Here is a 26537-nt window from a genome sequence, read left to right as displayed (position 1 = left end):
ACTTGCAGTTTCTCTTCTCTGGCACTACACAGCCTCATCTCTCTTCCATGTCTTTCATTTCTCTCTATGTCCACCATCCCTGTTGTTTCTGCCATTTCTGCTCCCCCATGGTTATTGCCCTGGCTCCTCAAACTCTTTATCTGCTTTGCAGCACTACCATCACTATCATCCCTGGTGCGGTCACTGTGACACTGTCCCTTCTGCCACTTGTAGTCACCTCTGATTCTGCCTATATAGCCATCTCTGTCTGCATTTCCATCTATTCCTGCATCTTCTGGTGTCACCAATTCTGGTGCCACATGTTCTGCTGCCAATCCTGTGAAGGTGGCTACTACAATCTGTTTTCCTGCTGCCTTCTCTAACTCTGCATCTTCCATGAATCCTCTTCTTTTCACTTTGTTTTACCAGCTTAGTGTACTCTACTAATGATGAATTTTGAAAGTAGGCAAAAAAAGACCATTCAAGTAAGCCTCTTATTAGATGTGATGTTGCATTACCAGGGGCCAGTACAGAAGGCTGTATCAACTAAATGAGCCAAACAGCCTGGTTATATAGCTAGAAAAAGGGTGTGAAATGGGGTCTGCATGAATCACATCAGTCCTCTCTGCAAACAAAGGACTGAGTTTTCACCAGTCACCATCATTTTAATTGGCTATTGGGGAAGTGCTTCCTTTATGTCCTGAGTGAAAATGGCTTCAAGTTCATCTAGAGTTCATAGAGGGTATTGATGGTAAAATGTATGGAATATGCTATTTGAAATAATCATGGCTAGAACGCTGTTTTCAGAAGTCAGAGATTTGCTTTGGTAGTAAGCAACTGTGGTTTCCTGAAGTATCCTCAAGGTCTCCATGAAGTGTTGGAAGCAACCAGGGTTGACATGAGGGCAATATTCCTGACTCAAGGCAGACTCAGTCCTTCGCTCAAGGCAGCTCAGGCACAGGAGAGCTCCTTGAAGCTATCAATTATGTAGGCAAAATTCTCCAGCCCCCAACATCTTAACATGTTTGTAGAAATAAAAACATTTAAAAAGATGATTATACCAAAGACTTGTCATTAGTATTTGGTGTGCTTAACAGCATTTATTAGTGCTCTAACAATGCATAACTCATGCCCCAGTCCCCAGAGAGAGGGCAGTCCCTGTAACCTGTCTCAATTGGGGCCATATCCATAAAGGGGATTTTGGGATCCCAGTATCTTCCTATCCCTGTACACATCATTCCCATGACCTGAGCCATGTTTCTCCAACATGTGCTACCCATCCTCCATGATGTGTAGCCTCTCCAGAGGAACAAAACAATGGAAGTCTGTAACCTCCAAAATAGCAAATCAAACTAAATCTCTACTCTTTATAAGTTGGTTCTGTCAGGTATTTGTGATGGTAATGAAAAACTGACTAACACAGCAGTGCCATTTTACAAAGAGACCAAGAAGAGGTGAGAGTCACAAGTGGGAAATTCTTTAGCTTGTCCCAAGCAGATTAAATACTCTTGGATAAATGACATAATCTTAGAATAATAGAAGAGAATCCCAGACAGATATCTTTCTTTCTGTTTTTTAAAGAAATGCTGTCCCAGGCAAAGGGGAAACAACTGGGATAATGGTCACAGAGTACAATATAATATATTGATGTTGGCGTTTGAACAAGTGAGTGTCAGGACTCCTAGAGGACCAAAACTGTGTGGAAGTTGCATGTTTGTGTTAAAGGGAACAAGTCTAAGATGTTTGCAATTTCCTCATTTTTAGATAAAATTTCCCTCCATACTACTGTCACTCTCATCCTGTCCACAGCATATAGGTTCATAAGCATGAAAATTCAAATGACTTCCTTTTTTCTTCTTTACATTTTGTTTATTTCATTATCCAGCTTCCTACATTAACCTAAAAAACTCTGGGAGGAGGCATCTTCCTCTTCCCATTCTGCTTCCTGTGATGAGGTGAGCAACTCTGCTGCCCATCCCTCCATTACAAAGGAACAGAAACAATGGGACCCACTGACAGTGAAATGAAACCTCCAAAACCATGAGACAAAATATCTGCTCATTTAAGTTGGCTCTTACACACTTGTCACAGCAATAAAAATTTAAAATATTGATTAATATGGAGATGTTATGTGATTATGTGGGAGGAATTGTGAGTAGAAGAAAAGGGAAACATCAAATTTTGAACTGCTTAAAAACTGCATGCTCTGAAAACTTTCACCATTCTCATTCATAATTTTAATTATAGTATTCATTTTGAGAAAATTGCAGACTAATATGGATTATAAAGAAAGAAGTCTGAGACATCCTTGTTTAATGTCTGGTTTCACATTAGTAACATTGAGCAAAATTGTGATATAATATCACACTTAGTATGTTCTTCAATTTTCTATTTTACTTATGATTTATCATACATTAATAATACAAAGTGGTTTCATTATGGTAATTCCGAACATGTATACAGTTTAACTTGGAGAAGTTCATCCCTTCCATTATGTTCTTAATCCCCCCTCACTCTTCCCTTTTCTCTCAAACAGTGTTTTCTGGGTTTCATTATGCTGTCCTCATCTGTACATATAGTGTACTTCCATTCTCTTCATCGCCCAGTATCCTTTCCTTTTGCCCATCCCTCTCCAGATGATCCACCCAGACTTTCATCCATATAAATTCATGTCCTAGCATCATCACTGCTATCATAATAATCCTAGTAATAATCACCACCATCATCATTTTAGATCTGGGTTTCACAGATGAGCAAAACATGTGACATTTGACCATTTCAGTTTGGCTTATTTCACTGTGTGATGACCCATTTTCCTGCAAATGACTTTTATTTTTCTTTATGTACAAGTGATATCTCTTGGTATGTGTATTATTGTGAACACATCTAGAGTATTAACAGTGGTAACAATGAAATGATATTATTGTGGCACTATTCACAATATATAGGACAACAATAAAAATAGTGATGGTCACAAAGTGAGTTAAACATTGGTGAATGAGAACGTGGTGTATATACACAAATACAAACACAATGTAATATTATACAGACACAAGGAAGAATAGAGTCATGTCATTCGTTACAACACTGATGGAAATGAGTGCTATTTTACTAGGTGAGATGTACCAGATGCACAAAAGACAAGCACTATATGTTCGTTCTCTTATTTGTTGAAATATCTGAAAGGTTATCTGAATGTATAGTAGTGATTATAAGAAGGTGGGAAGCTATGGGGAGCTTTTGCATAAAGGGAGACTGAACTTGATCAGTGCACATTGTTCACAAGTGTGGAAAGACCACACAAAACCTCCTTCATTTGTATCATTAATACACAGTAATCTAAAATGAAAGAAAATACAATTTAATACAATCGAGAAAGGTTCAATCAAATCAACCCCCTCCCTTCCCAGTGCCTGATTGCTGAGAACCACCAATCCTTCCATAATTTGTATATATATATTTTTATCATTTCAGTAATGCTGAGTTGAGGATGATAATATCCAAATTGGAAAGATGGGATGAAGATAACTCTGTGGGGCTTCTTTGTCTTTGAGTATAGGGGGCAAAATGGATTGGGTAAAAAAAAACAATTAGAAGCTAGAAGACACTCTATTATGTTAAAATATACATAATCAGGAAGGGAAGTTAAGGAGTTAAGGTAAAAAATTCTATTATCTGATTTTCTTTTAGTGCAAAATCCTATAAACAGCTTGAATGCCCAAATGCATTTTCCCCATAGAAGTACAGGATGTGATAAATTTTAAAAAGAAATGAAAATTTATTTAGTGTATTACTGGTCATTTAAGATGAAATAATTCCTAAAACTATGTCCTATATAATCAATAGGAATTTCCAAATATTTTTAACTCAAAGATTGAAAAACATTTGGGAAAATTGGAAAATGATGAAATGGAGATGATTTGATGTTATGGAGAGCAGAAATTTTAATAAAGTGTGTTTTATATTTGAACTTCTTTGTGTGTGGGTGAGGCAGGAGAGTTTATTGGGATAGAAATGTAGCAAACACTAGAAGTCCCAGAGCTTGGAAAGGTCCCTGCATTTGAAGTTTACAGAGAAGCTGAAATCACAGATACAGAAACTCCAGCAAAAAATAAAATGAAAAGGTTCAACATTCACTATGTGATCAAAGATTCCCAGGTCTGACCCAGAAGACCTGAGTCTAACAATCATGGACAGTTCTTCAGTCTCAGTTCAATTGGATCTTTAAGAGATTCCATATCAAAATTTTTTTAAAAAACACTCTTGCTATCTTTATTCCTCAAACTATAGATGAAGCCATGTAACATAGAAGTGACTGCATAAAACATCACTGAAGCTATTGCAGTTGAGTGTGAATATTCTGTCGAAGTAGAACTAAGGTAGATACCTAGGCCTGAGCAATAAAATAAGGATACAACTGAGAGGTGAGATGCACAGGTAGAAAATACTTTGTATTTCCCCTGAGCTGAAGAAATTGCATGGATGGAGGAAAATACCTTGGAGTGGAAGTAAAGGATGGCAGCAACTGGACCACCAGCCGGCAACAGAGCTAGAAATATGTGTCCATATCATTAAGAAAAGTCTGAGGACAGGCACTGTGGATTACCTGATTCAGTTCACACAAAAGTTGTGTGATTTCTGAGTGTGCACAAAAGGACAGTCACAACACCATTAAGCTTTGCAGCTTTGCAAGGTGACTCATTACCCAGGACACCAGAACCACCAGCAGCAGAATTGGGGGTTCATGATGACTGTGTAATGCAGGATTTGACAAATGGCCACAAAGTGGTCATAGACCATCACAGTTAGTAGAAGGAAGTCCAACTTTATAAATGGTATGAAGAAATGTACTTGCACTTTGATCTCTGTCTGGATGTTTACCAGCTTCTTTGGGATGGTAGTGGAGATTAAACAGATGTCCACAAAAGACAGGTTAGAGAGGAAGAAGAACATGGGTGTGTGCAGGTGGGAGTCTGAGATCATGTCCAGGATGATGAGCTAGTTCCCAAGTGTTGTGATTAGGTACATTGACAGGAACAGCCCCAAAAGAATGGGTTGCAAACTGGGGTCCTCAGAAATCCCTAGAAGTAAGAATTCTGAAATTTGCCTGTCATCCTCTGACCCCCTATGGTTGATGTGGCTAACAAAAAAAAAGGGAGAAAAAAGAACATGACCCAATTATGCAAAATCAACCTGACAGAAATCCTGTAATGTGTATTCTATAGTCAAGACTTGAATTCCTAGGTTTTGCATATGCATCTACTCCTGGATAAGTTATCCCCCCTTACAAGCTCTGATTTAGAATTCCTACCTCCTCTCTGCCTTTTTCCAAGATGTAATGTACTAAAAAACTATAAACACTAATCTTATGCATTGGACAAATACAATTTTCTGATAAATGTAGCTAGCACAGTGCAAGAAAAAACTTATTTGTGCAAAAAATCAAATCTTCCTGCAATATAATAAGTGAAAAAAAATCATCAAATGAAACAAAATTCAAAAAGGGTTGGGTGTAGTCACTCCTGCATATAATTCTAGCTGCTAGACATATGGAGATCAGAAGGATCCTGTTTTGAGGCTAGTGCAGGAAAAAGTTAGCAAGAGCCCCATCTCAAAAAATAAGGCTATGGTGGAATGTGCTTATCCTACCAGCTAAGCATGGTGGTAAAGTAGGAGGAACATGGTCCAGGCTGCCACTAGAAAAAAATGCAAGACCTACCTGAAAAAATAACTCAAGAATACATGTTGGAGGTGTGATTCTAGTGGTATAGCAATACCAGAAAAAAAAGAATATTTACCTAGGTAAGCAAATTATCAAATGTTATGACAGATGGTGACAGGCCCTATCAAAACATAAAAGAAATATAAAGGAGAAGTTCACAGGCAGTGTTATTTTTACTGGATTATCAGGCAAAGCCAGCAGAAAGGTGACACTTAAAAAAAGTCTCCAGGAAGGCAAGGAGGAACCCCAAAATTCATCTTTGTTTGTGCCTGGCAGGATGAGTGCTATGTATAAATCCCCTCAGAACATTGCCTAACTCAAATGTTCAAGGGCAAGAGGAAGCCAGTGTGACTACAAGGATGAGCAAGGAAAGTGACAAGAGACAGTGATGGAGAACAATGAAATATAAATGTATTAATTGATGTTGAAGTGTCCAGACACAAGGAGTCAGTGTGTGCAGATGTACTTGTATTTTTATTTTAAGTTGGCTCCAAAGATGCCTTGTAAACTGAAAATGCATCCCTATTCATTTGTTTTCTTATTGTCTGGCTTCGATAGTATGGGTTACATTTTGCGATATTTTGAGACAAAACCCCATTCTCCTAAACTTACTCTCACTCCTAATTACAAGCACAAAGACACATACCCCACTTGAAAAATGTTACATGCTGTGGTTTGTTCCATGTTACTCTCACCCCCAGTTCTACTATTGGAAATGAAGAGATAGCAAGCTTGCTCTGTGTATCCAATTTTGTTTATTCAGATGGATGTATGAATGAAACATAGAAATTCCACATTGTAAATTGCCCAACCACATTTAAATGTGTGGCTATCCTATGCTATGGAAATTTTCTACTTTGTTTAAAGAAATATCTACCAGAGCAAAGGAAAGATCACAAAAATTCTCAGTGGGAATAGGGAAAACAAGAGGAATAAAGAAAGAGGAATAATGGAGAGAGAGAGAGAGAGAAAGAAAGGGAGAGATGGGGAGAGGATGGGAGACACATTAAATGAGCTTAAGGTGTGGGAGGTCTAATGTGTTGTGGTGGTCCTTCAGAGGCTGTGAAACAATGTCACTGTATGTATTCTGGATGCATTCTTATTCCAACCCTGTCCCCGGGAGAACTAGCACAATCATAAAAGAACAAAAGAAAGTTTCTCAGAACACAAAATGAATTATTGAGTTTTGGTGATCTCACATAGACTGAACATCCATAGCAGAAAATACACAGACTTGTTGAGCCACTCAAGTCATAGAATGCAAGCCAGGCAAGTGTGAGGCCCTGAGATCAAGCCCCAGAGCCACCCAGTACCATCAAAAAAATAGACAAACAAAAGTAAAACAGAAAACACAAAATACCTACTGGTTCAATTTTCGCAGGTCATATGTACCTAGAAATTTATCCATGTCGTCTAGATTTTTCAGATTATTAGAATATAAATTTTCAAACAAAGCTATAGTAATCCTATGAATTTCATTGGTTTGTATTATGATAGTTAGTTTCCCACCTTTAATTTTATTGAGATTTCTCTCTCTGTCTTTGGTTAGTTGGGCTCAGGATTTGTCAATCTTATTATCCTTTTGAAGAACTAAATTTTTCTTCCATTAATTCTTTATATTGTTCTTTTATTCTTCATTTCATTTATCTCTCCCACAGTCTTTATTATTTATTTCCATATATTCTTTGGAGTTTGGTTTGCTCTTGGTTTTCTAGCAGCTTGATGTGAATTGCTGAATTACTTATTTCAGATCATTCTGAATTTTTGCTGTAGGCATTAATAACTCTAAACATCTCTCTTAGCACTGCCTTTGTTGAGTCTCAAATGTACCACATGTTAAACTATCATTTCTTCTCTAGTTCAAAATTTTAAATAAAAATATTTGAGTTTATGAAGTAAGTAATACAAGTATATGATTTTTAGACTTTTTGATGATACATCAAGGTATTCATTGAAAACCTTATTTTGAATATTTGAGTTTTTTATTTTCTGGGCCAGTGATACATGGCACAATGTTGGACAGTAACTAAGCTCCAAGTCAGCCACATGCTCCCCAGGGTGAAAACCAATTCTTAACAGACCACAGTGCTGCTAATCTATGGTGTTTGCAGATTCCACGGATTGAATTCATGATATGTGCACGACATTTCCAGCTTACAAAGTGTTTATTGACAGAATCATCTGTACATTGGTGTACAGATGCATAATTGTTCTTAGTATCATTCTTATAGATTTTTTAAAATAAATTATTGTTGAAAAGAAGGGAGTGACCATGGCTACATTTAAAACTGTATGTAAGCCTGAAGTTTTAGTTTTTAATAAATTATCATGCTACATGCATAAATTTATGGATACAGGGTATAATCCTACAGAATAAGTTTGTAATAACATAGTAGTTAACATTTCCAACTTTCACATTTTTTCATTAACACAAAAATTTTCATATAAATGTGGGTACCGTATGATAGTTCTTTAAGTACATGTACACAATGTGTACTGATCAAACAGTATTAACTACTGATTAATTGTTAATATTTCATTCTTTTTGTTTGAAGCTTTCAAAATTCTCACTTTAATTACTCATAAATAATATGATAGGCTATTGTGAGGTCCATACACTGCTGTAGAACATTAGGTATATTCATTTTACATAACAGAGTTTTGGAAAAGACATGCAAGCATTTCATACTTCTGTTGACTTCTAGCATGGAGGATGAAAGGAACAGGATTTAATGGACGAAGAACTATCACTTTTATAGATAGATACAACAGGACACCAGAGTAAAAACTGTTTGAAAGAGTCTACAAGGAATTAATGTAACCATCTGGAGTCTCCATGACTCAGAAAAGGTACCCAAGAGGTCTATACAGCTTAGTGGACTCCAGGCACTGTGCTACCTGGGCCTTCCCCATCAGAATGATGTCTCCCAATAGCAAATATTTGTAGTTTAATAGTAAACATAGAAAATGAGGGGCAAGGTGACGGTGATATTTCACTGTCATCTTGAACAGTCATTATACTACAATAAATTTTCTCCAAGTTTCAATGATCACTTAGTTCACACATAATCTGCATACTTAAGTAAGTTTTTCCAAGTTTATGTACAAAGACCCAAGGTACATAAATGAGTTTCTATCATGAAGGAAGTACATAAGAATCCACTGTAAAGTTTCAGACAGAAACTGAGCTATTGTGTGTAATATCTGACAACCTAAAATCAGAACTGAGTTGCATGGGAGCACTGTGGGTGGAGAAGCCTCTACATGCCTCCACATGACTCTAACACAGGACCATGGTGCTCAGTAATTAAGTTACAGCGTGGCCCAGTACACCCACAACTCGGTATATAAACAAAGGACATGACATTGCTATCTCAAAAGACACGTGAACTTTCATATTCACTGCAAGATTACTCAAAATAGCCAAGATAGGAAATCTACCAATTGTCCATTAATGGGTGAATGGATAATGTGATAATGAATTGAGATACTGTCATAAAACAGATGAACTATCACTTGAGACCGCATAGATATCATCAGAGGCCATTATTTAAGTGAAATAAGCCAGACAGCGAAAGATAAATGTCACATGACCTAACATCTACAACTCACAACTTTGGTTTAAAAGATATTAATTAAGAGAAGAGTGATGGTCGTTATGGTTGTTATGGACTGAGTTGCTTGAAAAGAGGTGAGATGTTGGCCAAAGGATACAAATAACAAATAGATAACAAGGAATAAGTTCAAGAAATCTACTACACAATGTGATGACTAATTACCGATATATTCTGTTCTGGGAAAATACTTGAATTGATATTTGGTGTCTTCACCACAAAAATCGTATCTCCTAGGTACGTGTGATAAAGCACATATAGATGAGTTATACTTAGTCATTCCAGGAAGTATAAATATTTATTTAAAGAAACATAAGGGTTGTGTTAACATCCCATGGTTTTACAAATGAATATGGTTGTCTCCCTCAATGAACAGGGAATGGGAATTTTCTGAATCTGTCAAGAGCTGTGTCCTGTCTATGCAATGAGATTTTAAACTCCATGGAATGTAGCAAAGGCAGGTGCCTCAGACTCTGGAGATGATTGGAAGTAAGGATTGGGCAAAACACTAGGGATGTTACAATTTAAGAAGGCAGGAAGGTTCATGGAAAGCCCATAAAGACTGGATTCACTTCATTGTTAACCAGTTCTCTTGGGATCATAGGATGAGCTGAAAAATTTCTTCTATTCAGACAAATGTCCCATGGGAATGAAGTGATCATGCTATGGAGTAATAATTGGAAATATACCTAACGAGCAGGTAGGGAAGTATAAATATGTCCCCTGGTGTTTTTCCTCAGAGGGTACAACCTTGAGCTGGACAAGACAACATGGTCAGTTTCAGGTGTTTCTATACTATGCTGACTTACATTCATGTCCAGGAGTCCTACAGAAGGATCATAGGGTAGTTCTATTTGTAGTTTTCATAATGAACTCCTCAGTGGATGCAGTAATTTCCATGCTCACCAACACTGTCTAAGCATGCCTTTTGCCTACATCTTCATCAGCGTATGTTTTTGACAGTTGCCATGCTGACGAAGGTCATTTGATATGGACTTTGTTTATGGCTAAAAAAGATGAACATTCCTTCCTGTGGTTATTGGCCATTTGTACTTCTTCTTTTGAGAACTGTCCAATTTATTTGCACATTTATTAATTGGACTATTTGATAATTTGCTGTCTACTTTTTGCCCTTTGTATATTTTAGATAAAAATGCTTTGATGACAAATAGCAATCCCACTCTGTGGGGTGACTCTTCTTCTGGTAATTTCTTTTTCCCTTGATGATCAAAAACTTTTTAATTCGATTCAATCCCACTTGTCAATTCTTGCTTTTGTTTCCTGAGCAATTGGAATATTGTTCAGAAAGCTGTTACCTGTGACTATTTCTTTCAAGCATTTTCCTGTGTTAGTTTCAAAGCTTCAGTTCTAAGATTAAGATCTTTGAAACATTTTAAATTGATTGTTTTACAGTGTGAGAGAATATATATAATTGAATATAGTTTCAGTTTTCTACACTTGGATTTGCAGTTTTCCCAGTACCATTTGTTGAAGACACTCTTTTCTTTAATCAACTTTTTAGCAACTTTGTCTCATGTTGGATGGCTGTAGTTGTGTTGGTACGTTTGTGTCTCTCCTATTTTACTCTGTTCTATAGTCTACTGTTTGTTTTATGCCAGTATCATGCTGTTTTTGTTACTATGAATTGAGTATAATTGGAAATCAGACATTGTGGTACCTACAGCATTAATCTTTTTCCTGAGTACTGTTTGGGCTATCAGGTCTTTTAGGCTACCATATAAACTTTAGGATTGTTTGTTCTATTTTGTGAAGAATAGCATTGGAATTTTGATGGGGCTTCAATTAAATCTGTACATTTCTATCAGTCCTGGAGTCATTTTCACTATAGTATTTCTGTCGATCTGCAAATAGGGGAGGTCTTTAAATTTCTAGTGTCTTCTTCAGCTCCTTTCTTCAATGTTTTGTAACTTTCTACAGGCCTTTCAAATTGTTAGTTGTAGATTTATTTTTAGGTATTTTGTGACCTTTTGAGGCTATTAAAAATTGGAAGTTTTCATGATTTTTTTCTCAAATTCATAATTGGTATATACAGATCCATTCATTTTTTCATATTTTCTTCAATTCCTTTATTTTTTTCATTTATTCGTATGTGCATATAATGTTTGGGTCATATCCCCCTCTACCCCACACCCACTCTCTTTTCCCCCCACCCCCTCCCTGTCCCCCACCCCCTTCACTTCTAGGCAGAAACTGTTCTGCCCTTATCTCTAATTTTGTTGAAGAAAGTGTATAAACAATAATAAGAAGGACAAAATGTTTTTGCTGGTTCAGATAAGGATAGCTATACAGGAAGATTCCTCGCATTGCTTTCATGTCCATATGTGTTAGATTCTAAGTTGATTCTTCTTGAACTGACCTTTTCTCTAGTTCCTGGTCCCCTTCTCCTATTGGCCTCTGTCACTTTAAAGTTTCTGAATTAGTTCCTTTGCATGGAGGACATCAAATACTATCATGTTTTTTGGGTTTCTTACCTATCTTCATACCTCCCTTATGTGCTCTTGCCTTATTATGTAACCAAAGTCCAATCACCTTGCTGCAATTGCCCTTCATCTGAAGTCCACATATGAGGGAAAACATACCATTACTGGTCTTCTGAGCCTGGCTAACCCTCCTCAGAATAATATTCTCCACTTCCATCCATTTACCAGTGAATGATAACATTTCGTTCTTCTTCATGGCTGCATAAAATTCCATTGTGTATAGATACCACATTTTCTTAATCCATTCGTCAGTGGTGGGGCATCTTGGCTGTTTCCATAACTTGGCTATTGTGAATAGTGCCTCAGTAAACATAGGTGTTCAGGTGCCTTGGGAGTAACCTGTGTCACAGTCTTTTGGGTATATCCCCCAGAGTGGTATTGCTGGATCAAATGGTAGATCAATGTTTAGCTTTTTAAATAGCCTCCAAATTTTTTTCCAGAGTGGTTGTACTAGTTTACATTCCCACCAACAGTGTAAGAGGGTTCCTTTTTCTTTGCATCATCGCCAACACCTGTTGTTGGTGGTGTTGCTAGTGATGGCTATTCTAACAGGGGTGAGGTGGAATCTTAGTGTGGTTTTAATTTGCATTCCTTTATTGCAAGAGATGGTGAGCATTTTTTCATGTGCTTTTTGGCCATTTGAATTTCTTCTTTTGAGAAAGTTCTGTTTAGTTCACTTGCCCATTTCTTTATTGGTTCATTAGTTTTAGGAGAATTTAGTTTTTTAAGTTCCCTATATATTCTGGTTATCAGTCCTTTGTCTGATGTGTAGCTGGCAAATATTTTCTCTCACTCTGTGGGTGTTCTCTTCAGTTTAGAGACCATTTCTTTTGATGAACAAAAGCTTTTTAGTTTTATGAAGTCCCATTTATCTATGCTATCTCTTAGTTCTTTTTTCTGAGGTTTTCCATATCCTGGGTGTTTTCCTCTTTAATGTTGTCTATTTTTGTCCTGAGTTCATTTATCTGTTTATTAATCGTGTTCTCTGTTTCACTTTGGTGTTTATACAGTGCTTCTGTGGTTTCCTTTATTTGTTCTTTTGCTTTTTCAAATTCTCTATTTTTGTTGTCTTGGAATTTCTTGAGTGTCTCCTGTACATTTTGGGTGACTATATCCAGTAACGTCTCTATAAAATTCTCATTGAGTACCTGTAGTATGTCTTTTTTTTAATTATTCTTGTGTGCTTCATTGGGTTCTTTGGCATAGTTTATCTTCATTTTGTTGGAGTCTGGATCTGAGTATCTGTTTTCTTCATTCCCCTCTGGTACCTGAACTAATTTTTTGCTGTGAGGAAACTGGCTTCCTGTTTTTTCTGTCTTCTTGTCATTGTCCTTGGTGCTGTTACTCTCCTGTACTGTGTGCAATTAAGTATTTTCTAGCTTGTAATAATAACAATGGTAATATTTAGAATGGAAAGGTGAGAGGAGATGGAAAGCAAGAAGTTAAAGAAAAGGGAAAAACAAATAAACAGACAAGTAGGAGAAAACAAAACAAGGAATCAAACAAGAAAATTTCACAGGTATAAACAGGGAGCATTGGTGTACTAATCGACAGTAAGCTGAACAGGTATTCGAGAGACAGAGAGAGGTTTGAAAATAAAAAATAAAAAGGATAAAGATAAGAATAAAAATAAAAAATAAGTAAATGAAAGAAAAAAATATATATATAAATAAATAAAACAAAATGAAAAATAGAAAATAAAAAAATAAAAAAACCCCTCCAAGTTCAAATGCAATGAAGTTTCAGTCTTAATAATTTGGTGTCCATCTCAGTCTCCAGTCCTGGAGATGGTGCCTCAGATGTTGTTCTGTAGTTGTCTCATCATCTCAGTCTCCAGTCCTGGAGATGGTGCCTCAGATGTTGTTCTGTAGTTGAACAAAACTGCACACCCACAAAAAAACTCCACAAAGTGTCCCAAGATCAAATGCAATACAGTTTCAGTAAGTTTTTCAGCATGCAGGTGTAGTTCAGTTGTTTTCTCATCAAAGGCAGGGAGAGAGAAAAAAAAAGAGTCTGGAGACAGGTCTGTGAATGGTATCTGCGGCTGTTGCTTGCCTGTCCACTGCTTTCAGCCTGCTGTTGCTGGAGCCGTTATTTATGCAGATTCCAGGGATCAGCTTAGCACTCACCTGGACCTGCAGGATTTGTTTACTCGGAATTCTCCTGTGCACGAGCCTCTGGTACAAGTTTTCCCCTTTCCAAGCACACTCAGGGAGGTGACACTGCACCCGCTTTCTCAAGCCTGCGTGTTTGTATACAGCTCACGTGGGAAGTGGGTCTTCACTCCTCTCCTGTGGAGTTTTCCTCCCTCTGCCACTCTCATAAGATTTCCTGCTCCTGGTTGCTGGGTGCACGCCCCCGCTCCCGCCAGCCTGGCTTGTTTATTTACAGTTCTGTGAAGGATTCCCTTCCCCCAATCTTTGGTGCTCCATGCGCTCCACCCTCTTTCCCGTGTGTCTTTGTTGTTCTTATTGCTTATTACTCAGTTTCTCTTTTTTCTCCTGGTGGAGGTCCGTCTGTCCAGGGGGCTATGCTGCTCTGGCCCAGCGTTGCCTGTGGGAGTACTGTGGTACCACTAAGCTCAAGTTGTCCACGCTTTCCCTAGCCGTCTTGGCGGGGGTGACTGGCTGCCCAGGGGCCCTCCTGGTTTCTCCGTTTAATGTGAAGTGGAGATGCTCTGCACTGTCTGGAGGTGTGGAGGGGTGAGGTATGTGGAGGGGAAGAATGTGGGAGAGGCAGAGCAGTGTGAGAGACAAGCTGGTGTGTTGGTCACAGGGAGTCAAACCTCATATTTGAGACAACAGAACTTTCTTCCACTTAATTCTCCAGTAGGGGTCAAATAGGTCCAAGATTTGGATGACCTTTTTAGTAAGGCAAAAAATGCTAATATCAAGATGAAGTTACTCTTGTCAAACAAAGACGGTATTCAGAGATGGGAAAACATGAGAAAAGGAGATCTTATTCTTCCTCTATAAAATGAGAAATGTCTCAAGTACTTCCTAAATATGTATGCACAGATTTCTTTTTTATTAGTGTGTATTGATTGTATAAAGGGATTTCATTGTGATATTTCCATACATGCATATAATGAACTTTGATTAAATTCAGCCCTTCTATTACTCAGAGGTATTCCCTCTTCCCTTTTTAAATAATTTAATAGGTTTCATTACACTATTTTAATACTTGCGTGTAAAGAATTTTGACATATTCATCCCCTTAACCCTCTCCTTCCCCTCATTTTCAGTCCCTATTTTACATTCATTTCTGTAATTAAGGTTATCTTGCACATTATTCAAAATTGCTATATTTCAAGTAAGATGCTCGGCCAGGAAGATCACCTCTACCCATGAGCAGATGCCAACCTCTGACTCAAGTCTAAAAGACCAAATTGCTTTAAATCTTAACAAAGAAACTTACATTAATTTATTCCCTTTGCTAAGAAATACTTATCTTTCTCTCTTTGAATTCAAGTGTGGCTTGCAGTAGATTATGTCCCAGAACATAATCATTTTGCTCAGTCCCAAATAGAGTTTTGTTATTTTTCTCTCTTGTTTCTTTTCAACTTTGACACCAATATGGAAATTTTAGGCTTACGGAGTAGGAAAACTGTAATAGATGGGGGAGATCATAACAAACTAAAATAAGTTTATATTATTGGACACAGAAGTGAGGAAAAATCGAGGCCATTTGAAAAGTTAAAACAAAAATTCATCAGTAATATTAACTGATTTACCTACAGATAGGAGCTGTGCTAATGACTTTACATGCATTGATTAAGTTGCATATGTTGATAGATCAATTACCTTAGGTTGATGGACATAGCTCTTCCTGACATGAAAGAGAGGATACTAACATTTTAATATGTCACTTGGCTCTCAAAGTTAAAACAACTAATATTTCATAGATCTAACATTCAAATTCTGCTTTTCTGATTCAATGAGTTTTGCATTTAAGATTATTTATTCCAGCCTCTTCCTGTTTCTTCTTTCAAAATTCTCTACTTTTGTTTTACTTTTTATGTTTATTTTGTGAATATTGGCTTTAATACTTTTGCTCATTTTTATCTTGGGTTGTATGTATAAAGTCTTGATACTACATAGAGATCACTCCTTTCTCTTTCAGATAACTTATTTTTGCTGCTATATTACTCATATGCTGCATCAAGGAAAAAAAGGCAGAGTCAGGATGTCTCCAAAGCCAAGAATCTCTCTATTCAGGACACTCTTTCAGAGACTTGCTGAGTGTACTAAGTATTTTTCATCTTTCATGCTTATTTCTGTGCTATGTTTATAAAGGAGAATTTTATTGTATGTTTCATTATTTCTAGGGCATAAAATGGTCATCTCATAATGGAGCACCAAAATCATACACCCATGGGAAGCTTACCATCTGGATTTGGGGTATGCTGAGGAAATATAATGTAATGTTAATAGCTTGCTTTGTATCCATTCTTTTCCTAAACAATGTGGCTGGGGTGAGCAAAGCTTGGTAGTAACATGAACTTAGGTGGCCAACGGGGTGTGTGTGTGTGTGTGTGTGTGTGTCCTCTTTGGAGATTACTTAAACTATTCTGTAATGTGACTCAGAATGTTAATTAACCATAGGCAAAAATAGGGACTGTTATGTATATTTTGAAGTTATGCCTGTGAAGCAAATAAAGTACAAGAATGCATTTATGGAGATATCATAGGGAATCCCATTAATCTTTACAATTAATATGCATTATAAAAAATTAAAGTGCAAAGAACGGCAAGTAAATGAGGCAGCCACAGCCCTTAAAGCTTTTGACATCCTCTGTTATGACTCCCTATTGCTCATTCCCTTCAACACCGTGGCTTCTGTTTTAGATTCAAACTTCTGAAACAATCACGTTCTCTGGGGTGTTTCCATGTCAGAACTTCCTGGCAGACAAAAATTCCCCAGTCAAACTTGCAGAACCCAACCTGTCTAGTTTGTGGTCTTTGCTCAAATGTAACCTTCTCTATTGTTCTCGACTGGACCTCCATAAAAGGACACCCATTATCCACTCTTTCCTTCTTACCAGCCTTCTTTTTATTTAGGGCATTTAACACTGTCTGATAGTTTACAAGAATACCTCTTTTTTTTCTGTTTAGGTTTTTAAAGAAGGTTGCCATGTCACTCTAGCTAGCATAGTGCAGTCCAAGTTAGCCTGGAAATTGTGATCTACCTGCCTCAGTGTCCCAATTGCTGGGATCTTAGGCATGTGCTGCCTTGTCTAGTTATGTGACTACTTCCTTATATCCTTATATTATTTTCCCATTGTCAGCTTGTAGGGAAGTTTGCTTTTCAGTAACCTTTACCTATTCCTAGACAACGGATGGAACATGGTTGGCACTCAGTGTCTTCTAATTCATGAAATGAAGTCTTCATAATGCTGTAGAATAATGACCCCATAGGTAAAAGACTCAGAATAGATAAGAATATATAATTAGTTGGATAGGGATACCTTAAAGGGAACTAAGTACTATGGAAAAGACTTGAAGGAATTTCTTGATTATAACCCACAAATTACAGCATTTCAATTATATGAGCAATACACATTTGTTTGAAACTTAGTGATGTTATTTCTTTCTTGTTGGTAGTCACATCCACCAGATGGAACCAGAAAATAATACACAAATTTCAGAATTTATTCTGCTAGGTTTGGCAGAAGAAGGAGAACTGCAACCTCTGATATATGGGCTTTTCCTCTGCATGTACCTGATCACCTTGCTTGGGAACCTGCTCATCATCCTGGCCGTCATCTCAGATTCCCACCTGCACACACCCATGTACTTTTTCCTCTCCAGCTTGTCCTTTGTGGACATCTGCTTCACCTCTACAAGTATCCCCAAAATGCTAGTGAATATCCAGACACAGAAGAAGGTCATTACCTATGCGGACTGTATCACACAGATGTTCTTCTTACTGCTTTTTGCAGGGCTAGATGACTTACTCCTTTCTGTGATGGCCTATGACCGCTTTGTAGCCATTTGTCACCCCCTGCATTACACAGTGATCATGAACACCCGACTGTGTGTGCTGATGGTTCTGGTATCCACCATCATTAGTTCCCTGCATTCCTTGTTACAAAGCTTAATGGTGCTGCGACTATCCTTCTGTACAGATTTGGAAATCCCCCACTTTTTCTGTGAACTTGATCAGGTGGTGCACCGTGCCTGTTCTGACACCTTGCTTAATGATGTAGTGATATATTTGGCAGCTGTGCTACTAGCTATTGGTCCCCTTGCTGGCATTGTTTACTCTTACTCCAAGATAGTTTCTTCCATCCGTGCAATCTCATCAACTCATGGGAAGAACAAAGCATTTTCTACCTGTGTGTCTCACTTGTTAGTAGTTTCCTTATTTTATTGTACATGCATAGGTGTATATCTTAGTTCAGCGGCAACCCACAACTCACACTCTACTGCAGCAGCCTCAGTGATGTACATGGTGGTCACCCCCATGCTGAATCCCTTCATCTACAGTCTGAGGAATAAAGACATGAAGAGTGCTCTAAAAAGACTCCTTGGGAAGAAAACTTCAAAAGTGCCAATTGTAATGAGATTTAAGATATGTCTATGATCATAGAGCACAAATACTTAGAACCAGTAATATTTATTCTTTGGTCATGTTATGGAAGTAGAGCTGTAATTTCCATTGTTTGACATTCCCTATATATAATTTAAGAAAATCACTTTTCTGAAAAATACTTTATGTACTAATGAACGTCCTAATACATCCTATGGCAATTTGTTATCTTTTCTTCAATGTATACCAATTGTACAAATTTATGAAATTTTCATATATGTACACTATAGACTTTGGTCAAATTCACAACCCAATACCCTCTATTTTCTTCCTCCCCATTCCTGATCATCATGTCCCTATCTCACAGTTCATCCCCTTTTTTATTTTTATGTCCTTTTAAGATTCAGATTCTGCATAGTTGAGAAATACATGTTTGTTTTTCTGAGTCTGGCCGTTTTGCTAAATATGATGACCTCCAATTTCATCCATTTTCCTGCAAATTAAATAATTTCATTCTTTGTGATTGAATAATAATTCAAAGTATGTTAACTACATTTTATTATCCATCCATCTGCTGATGGACACCTAGTCTGATTCTGGTTCAATATATGTATACCTTATGCATTTATAAAATTAGGATAACTAGCATATTTATCACAACAAACATTTGCTCATTTTTCTGAGCTGAGATTACTCACGGTCCTCACTTCTAGGTATTTTGAAGTAAATAATGCATTATGGTCACTAGACTGTGGAATGGAACACCAAACTTTATTCCTTATGTTTGAGTACTTGTTGATCAACCTTCCTTGTCCTTGAAATGTTATTCCAATCTCGACTCTGTGAGATCAACCTTTTAGGGTGCACAAGGAAGCCCAATTGCCATCTGTTCTTCAGTAAACTAAGACAGACACAGAAAGATAAGCACCAATTGGTTTTTAATGGAAAACAGTAGATGACACAGGCCTGTGTGTCATATTTCCCTGTCTGTCACATTTTCTGAGTTGTTTCAGTCTTTCAGTTTTGAAGACTTTGGACAAATCCAGCGGACACCCTCCCATCCTAGTCGTGGTCATCATCCAACATGCAATGGATTCCCCACACTGTAATCTATAAAATCCTGTACAAACATGAAAAGTCTGTCCTCCAACACAGTGAACTCCTAAATACGACTCCTGAAGGGAGTGTAATACACACGCATATTTATTCCACTGTGCTGTCTTAATAGCATCATGCAAGATCCAAATGAGCAGAGACGGGTTTGTTTTGTTCACCTTTCTGTCCTCAAGTGGTATTGAGAATTTGTCCTTATCACATAAAATACAGTTAAAGAGGAGAAATGATAAAATGAAAAGAATGATAGGGAAAGAAAACCTGGTTTAAATTAGTAATTTAAAAACAAACACATGGTATAAAATTGAGTAAAACATCAAGCATTAAATGAAAGAAGGTATATAACATCAATAATTTAATGCTTTAAAGATGGTTAATACATAAATTGGCAAAGTCTGGTACAAATATACATATATAATAAAGAATGTCCTTTGACTATTGTGGTACATAGCAAATACTCAGATACTACTTGTTGAATGAATCAGGAATTATTCCTTCATGTACAGGGGCATTTAGCATTTGACAGAGTTGTATTTAAACTCATTTGGAAACAACTTCAATAGTTAAATAAAAAATGGGATGTATGAATGCATGTGTTTTGGAAAGAGCAATTAGTTCTTTAGATCAAGGATCTTATGAAATTCAGAGAAATAAGAATCTCACTATGAACATAAGCAATACATTTTATTTTCCTCTTTAAGTCATGTTTCACAGTGTTGCCTGGGTTAGAACTGAGCTCACAATCGTCCTGCCTTAGCCTAACAGAGAGCTGCGATTACAAGTATGAACAACCACATCCAGAATTAGATAATACTCTTTTGAGATACATCAAGAAAAACTACATGTAAATTCATTGATGGGCAAAATCATCTTCATTTAAAACTCTAAAGTAAGAACATAGAAATATTATACTTAATAAAATTTAAGTGTTTCCATGGCAAAGTGTAATTAGAGAAACAATGTGGACAATTTCATTGAAATTTTCTTAACTATACAAAATGGGCATATGATGACAAAAAAGGCAATCAACATGGTTTTCCATCTCTGAATCAAGAAATGCCCTCACTTCACAGCATGTCCTTCCACAGGTAATTCATTGTTTCTATTTTCCTGCTAACTAACTGCAGAAGACAGTAGACAGAAATTCTACTCACAGTGAATTACACTTAGAGCCCCCTTAAAACCTAGAGCCCACACTTCTAACCAGCTTTCCATTGCCATCACTTCATAGACAACAGTGTCCCTGCATTGCTCTTCTCTGGGCTAGAGTGGACTGCCTTTTGGGTGACCTTAGGTAAGTGTTCTTGTCTTCCATCTCTCAGAAGCTCCTCTGCAGCACCTGCCAGGCTCTGAGACTCACCAGGATGAGTTTTTTGGATAGCTGTCTGCCCAGTGGAAGTCAAAATTCCTTGTTTGACAGTTGACAGTGGAGACTGAGGCTTGGTTTCCTGACAGAACAGCAGGAAGTGGTCAAACACTAGTCCCAGAACCACATGAAGTTTCTAAAGTAAGCAATCATACCATGCAGAGACCAAGGTGGTACACACCCAGGGACCACAGCAGCGGAGGTGTTTACAGCTCTGCATGTCTGTTCATTGGGTACATTTCCTTCTTGTATTCCCAACTCTGAGGATATCAAGTCCCTGTGAGATGTCGCTTGTGCAGAGAAAGCATTTTTTTCTTGCTTTCTCCTGTTTGTGAGCAATGTGTTAAAAACTCAGCACCATGCGGCCACTGTGAAGAGTGAGTGAGATGATGTGTGTAATCCACCTGCTCATCTGTGTAGTAGTAACTCACAGGGAGGTATTAGAATAAAGTAATAATGTTTTTTAGTTTCCATTGTCAAAACACAGTTAACTCCACCTCTAATTACATATAATGAAATAATTTTTCACAATCTTTCTTCCTTTCTTCCATTGTGGTTGGAATATGTTATTATTTAATTTATAGTTGTTTGTCAATTAAAACATTAGTGAGAGACTTTTGTTCAGGGAATTAACCTTCATTGAGAGTTGATTTAATTTTTACTCAACCACATTTAAAACACTTGCATTGAGTCTATTTACCACTTTCTTATTTTCAAATAAGTTCTTAATTTCTCATTTTTGAACCCTTCCTATAATTTTATACCATTAAGAAAACACAAAACTGATGAAAGCAGGGTAAGTACTTGGCCAATTGGATATTATATTACAGTGTCCAGGGCAGCAAACAATAACAATGAGTCCTATATATGGTATAAAAACCAGAATTAGGAAGCCTATGAAGAAACAGAATGATTTATAATGACATATTTTCAGGATTTTATAGAGAGTGCCATAGAGTGGGTAGCCCTTGTATCCAAATTTCCAGAGTTCATATATTGCAAACTGGAAATTATTAACTTAAGATACTGCTGATTTCATAGTTTTCTATGAGGACTTTTGCATTTGTGTTCATCAAGTACCTTGACCTGTGGATCCATTTTCCTTGTAGAGTCCTTTTAGAATCAAAATTTGACACAATACAGATCCCTAATGGTTAAATGAAAAATGAGTAAAAGGAAGGGTCCACTATGATCCACAGAAACTTTTGAGATGAAAATACTGCATTATTCCATGTACATAAGATATCTAAAATAGACTCATAAATGCCTGGGATAGAATGGTGGAGTTAGGTTACGTGCAGAGGGGGAATTAAGAGTTGTTTGTTAATTGGAATAATATTACTTTTTTAGGACCTTGGGTATCAGTCAAATGGTACAGCACCTGCTTTGCAAGTGAGAAGACCTGAATTCAAACCCCAGTCCAACAATCCACTCCCAAAAAAGAACAGAAGTTATTGTTGTATATATAACTAACTTCAATACACAGGCTGTACATCAATTGCCTATCAGTAATGATATGATACTGTGTACTCCAAAATTTACTACGAGGATGGGTTTCATGCTTCAAGTATTGTTATGCCCAGAATAATTGATAAAACCAAACAAAAGACAAAAGGGACACGAGGACAATGAGAAGTGAGGAGTGCGTAGGTAACTTTGATTATGATGCTGGTGTAAAAAGTGCCCATGTCTAAACACAATTGATTGTACATAATATATATATATATAGTTATACATTTACTGATTATAGTTAATGAGGCACTGAAATCAAAGTACAATGACAACACAGGAATGTAGCAGTCCATATCTTGAAAATAGTTCGATTACTTCAGCAACAAGGAGGTCATCACCAACCTCCAAATTCTCAGAAAAGATCTCACCTTCTCTTCCCTCCTGTTCATTATGGTCACCACCATGGTTTTGTTCTGAACATTGATGTGTGAAACTGGCTACATTATAAAGGCTTTGCACTGCTCGTTCTAACTGTTATACACAAACCACTGAAATAACTTTGTTCCTACAACCCTGCCTTTTCTGAAATCTCTTTTAATATGGCATCATTTTTACCTGTCTTGCCTGAACACCATAAAAATGCACCTCCATTCAATCTCTTTCTTACCAGCCCAAATTTCTTCACAGCTTTTAAAACCAACTAATATTTACATAACCATTTTCTTGCCCTTAAAATATGTATGAAGGATCTACACATTTATGGGATAGGATGTGATGTTTCAGGAAATGTATAGATTATATAATGTTCAAATCTATGTCCTCAAACATGTATTATTTATTTAAAGTGGAGACAGTCCAAATCCTCCTCTCACTCTTAGTGTTTGATAATTTCCTTATCTATTTATACTATTCCCATGATGGATTGAGGGATTTGATTTCTCAGTGCAGTCACATAGTGCCAGACATCATTAGAAATCAATTTATAGAGGATTCCAAGATGATGGCTAGAGGGAGGAAGCAGAAAGCGTGCCTCCTATAGTGAAATCTTAGAGAAATGCTGGAGACACACCTTGCAGGCAAAACCATCGAGAAGAGGCAAAACTTTGACCCCTCCACACCTCCATCCAGTGCAGAGAATCTCCACTTCATGTGAAATGGAGAAACCAGGAGGGCTCCCGGGTCACTGCCAATCGCCCACACCCAGATGGCTTAGGAAGATGTGGACAAGTACAGGGATAGTAACAACACCAAGGGCAATGACCAGAAGACAGAAAAAACAGGGAAATCAGTATCCCCACAGCAAAAAATTTAGTACAGGAACTAGACGGAAATGAAGAAAACAGATACTCAGATCCAGACTCCAACAAAATGAAGATAAACTATGCCAAAGAACCCAATGAAGCCCACAAGAATAATGTAGAAGAAGACATACTACAGGTACTCAATGAGAATTTTGTAGAGATGATACTGGATATGGTCAACCAAAATGTACAGGAGACACTCAAGAAATTTCAAGACAACAAAAATAGAGAATTTGAAAACGCAAAAGAAGAAATAAAGGAAACCATAGAATCAGTGAATAAACACCAAAGTGAAAGAGAGAACACGATTAATAAATAGATAAATGAACTCAGGACAAAAATAGACAACATTAAAGAGGAAACCACCCAGGATATTAACTCCAACACAGTGGTTGTAGGAGATTTCAACACCCCATTATCATCAATAGATAGGTCATCCAAGCAAAAAATCAACAAAGAAATGCAAGATCTAAAATATACAATAGATCAAATGGACCTACTTGATGTCTATAGAATATTTCATCCAACTTCTACACAATACACATTCTTCTCAACAGCCCATGGAACCTTTTCCAAAATAGATCATATCATAGGGCACAAAGCAAGCCTCAGCAAATATTAGAAAATAGAAATTATACCGTGCATACTATCTGATCACAATGCAGTAAAACTAGAACTCAACACAAAAAACATGTAAACAGCTGGAAACGAAATAACTCATTATTTAATGAAGAATGGGTCATTGGTGAAATAAAAGAGGAAATTAAAAAGTTCCTGGAAGTCAATGAAAATGAAAACACAACCTACTGGAACCTATGGGACACAGTAAAGGCAGTCTTGAGGGGAAAGTTTATAGGCATGAGTGCATGTATTAAAAAGACTGAAAGATCCCAAATCAATGACCTAATGATACATCTCAAACTCCTAGAAAAACAAGAACAAGCAAACCCCAACACAAATAGGAGAGAAATAATAAAAATAAGAGCTGAAATCAATGAAATAGAAACCAAAAAACCATACAAAGAATTAATGAAACAAAAAGTTGGTTCTTTGAAAAAATAAACAAGATCGATAGACCCCTGGCACACTTGACTAAAATGAGGAGATAAAAAACCCAAATTAGTAGAACCAGGAATGCAAAAGGGGAGATAACAACAAACACGATGGAAGTCCAGGAAATCATCAGAGACTACTTTGAGAACCTATATTCAAATAAATTTCAAAATCTTAAAGAAATGGACAGATTTCTAGATACATATGATCATCCAAAAGTGAACCAAGAGAAAATTAATCACCTGAATAGATCTATAACACAAAATGAAATTGAAGCAGCAATGAAAAGTCTCCCTAAAAAGAAAAGGCCAGGACCTGATGGATTCTCTGCTGAATTCTATCAGACCCTTTAAAGAAGACTGATAGCAACCTTCCTTAAACTGTTCCACGAAGTAGAAAGAGAAGGAAAACTGCCTAATACATTTTATGAAGCCAGTATTACACATATCCCAAAACCAGGCAAAGCACCTCCAAAAAGGAGAACTATAGGCCAATCTCTTTAATGAACATTGATGCAAAACTCCTCAACAAAATAATGGCAAACCGAATTCAACAACACATCAAAAAGATTATTCACTATGACCAAGTAGGCTTCATCCCAGGAATGCAGGGGTGGTTCAACATAAAAAATCAATAAACGTAATCAACCACATTAACAGAAGCAAAGACAAAAACTACTTGATCATCTCAATAGATGCAGAAAAAGCCTTTGATAAGATCCAACACCATTTCATGATAAAAGCTCTAAGAAAACTAGGAATAGAAGGAAAGTACCTCAACATTATAAAGCTGTATATGAGAAAGCTACTTCCAGCATTATACTTAATGGAGAAAAACTGAAACCATTCCCTCTAAAATCAGGAACCAGACAAAGAAGCCCACTATCTCCACTCCTTTTCAACATAGTACTGGAATTCCTAGCCAGAGCAATTAGACAACAAGAAGGAATAAAAGGAATACAAGTAGGTAAAGAAACTGTCAAAATATCCCTATTTGCAGATGACATGATCCTATACCTTAAAGACCCAAAAAACTCTACTCAGAAGCTTCTAGACATCATCAATAGCTACAGCTAGGTAGCAGGATTAAAATCAACATAGAAAATCATTAGCATTTCTACACACTAACAATGAGCAAAAAGAAAAAGAATGTATGAAAACAATTCCATTTACAATAGCCTCAAAAAAATCAAATACCTAGGTGTAAACCTAACAAAAGATGTGAAAGACCTCTACAAGGAAAACTATAAGCTTCTGAAGAAATAGATTGAGGAAGACGATAGAAAGTGGAGAGATCTCCCATGCTCATGAATTGGTAGAATCAACATAGTAAAAATGTCTATACTCCCAAAAGTAATCTACATGTTTAATGCAATTCCCATCAAAATTCCAATGACATTCATTAAAGAGATTGAAAACTCTACTCTTAAATTTATATGGTACTGGAACAAAAACAGACATGAAGATCAGTGGAACAGAATAGAGGACCCAGATATGAAGTCACACAACAATAACCAACTTGTCTTTGACAAAGGAGCTAAAAATATATGATGGAGAAATAGCAGCCTCTTCAACAGAAACTGCTGGGAAAACTGGTTAGCAATCTGCAAAAAAACTGAAACTAGATCCATGTATATCACCCTATACCAAGATTAACTTAAAATGGATCAAGGATCTTAATATCAGACCACAAACTCTAAAGTTGATACAGGAAAGAGTAGGAACTATTCTGGAGTTAGTAGGTATAGGTAAGAACTTTCTCAACAAAACCCCAGCAGCACAGCAACTAAGAGATAGCATAGATAAATGGAATCTCATAAAACTAAAAAGCTTTTGTTCATCAAAAGAAATGGTCTCTAAACTGAAGAGAACACCCGCAGAGTGGGAGAAAATATTTGCCAGCTAT

General features: G+C 36.9%; 1 protein-coding gene and 1 pseudogene across 1 annotated transcript; one reads left to right on the top strand and one right to left on the bottom strand.

The window, feature by feature from the left end:
• Positions 1-4229: 4229 nt before the first annotated feature.
• LOC141416165 (olfactory receptor 7A10-like) lies at positions 4230-4962 on the bottom strand (annotated as a pseudogene).
• A 12470-nt stretch (positions 4963-17432) lies between these two features.
• On the top strand, positions 17433-18401 carry LOC141416164 (olfactory receptor 7A17-like). Its single transcript, XM_074053267.1, has one exon. The coding sequence runs from the start codon at positions 17433-17435 to the stop codon at positions 18399-18401; it is 969 nt and encodes a 322-aa protein (XP_073909368.1).
• The last annotated feature ends 8136 nt before the right edge of the window (positions 18402-26537 follow it).

Source organism: Castor canadensis, chromosome 14, assembly GCF_047511655.1.
Source record: "Castor canadensis chromosome 14, mCasCan1.hap1v2, whole genome shotgun sequence".
Taxonomy (NCBI): Eukaryota; Metazoa; Chordata; class Mammalia; order Rodentia; family Castoridae; genus Castor; species Castor canadensis.
The sequence above is the reverse complement of the archived record's forward strand: the minus strand, read 5'-3'. Positions and strand labels throughout refer to the sequence as shown.

Coding starts and splice junctions, on each gene's coding strand:
- LOC141416164 (XM_074053267.1), top strand. CDS start 17,433: ATGGAACCAGAAAATAATACACAAATTTCAGAATTTATTCTGCTAGGT.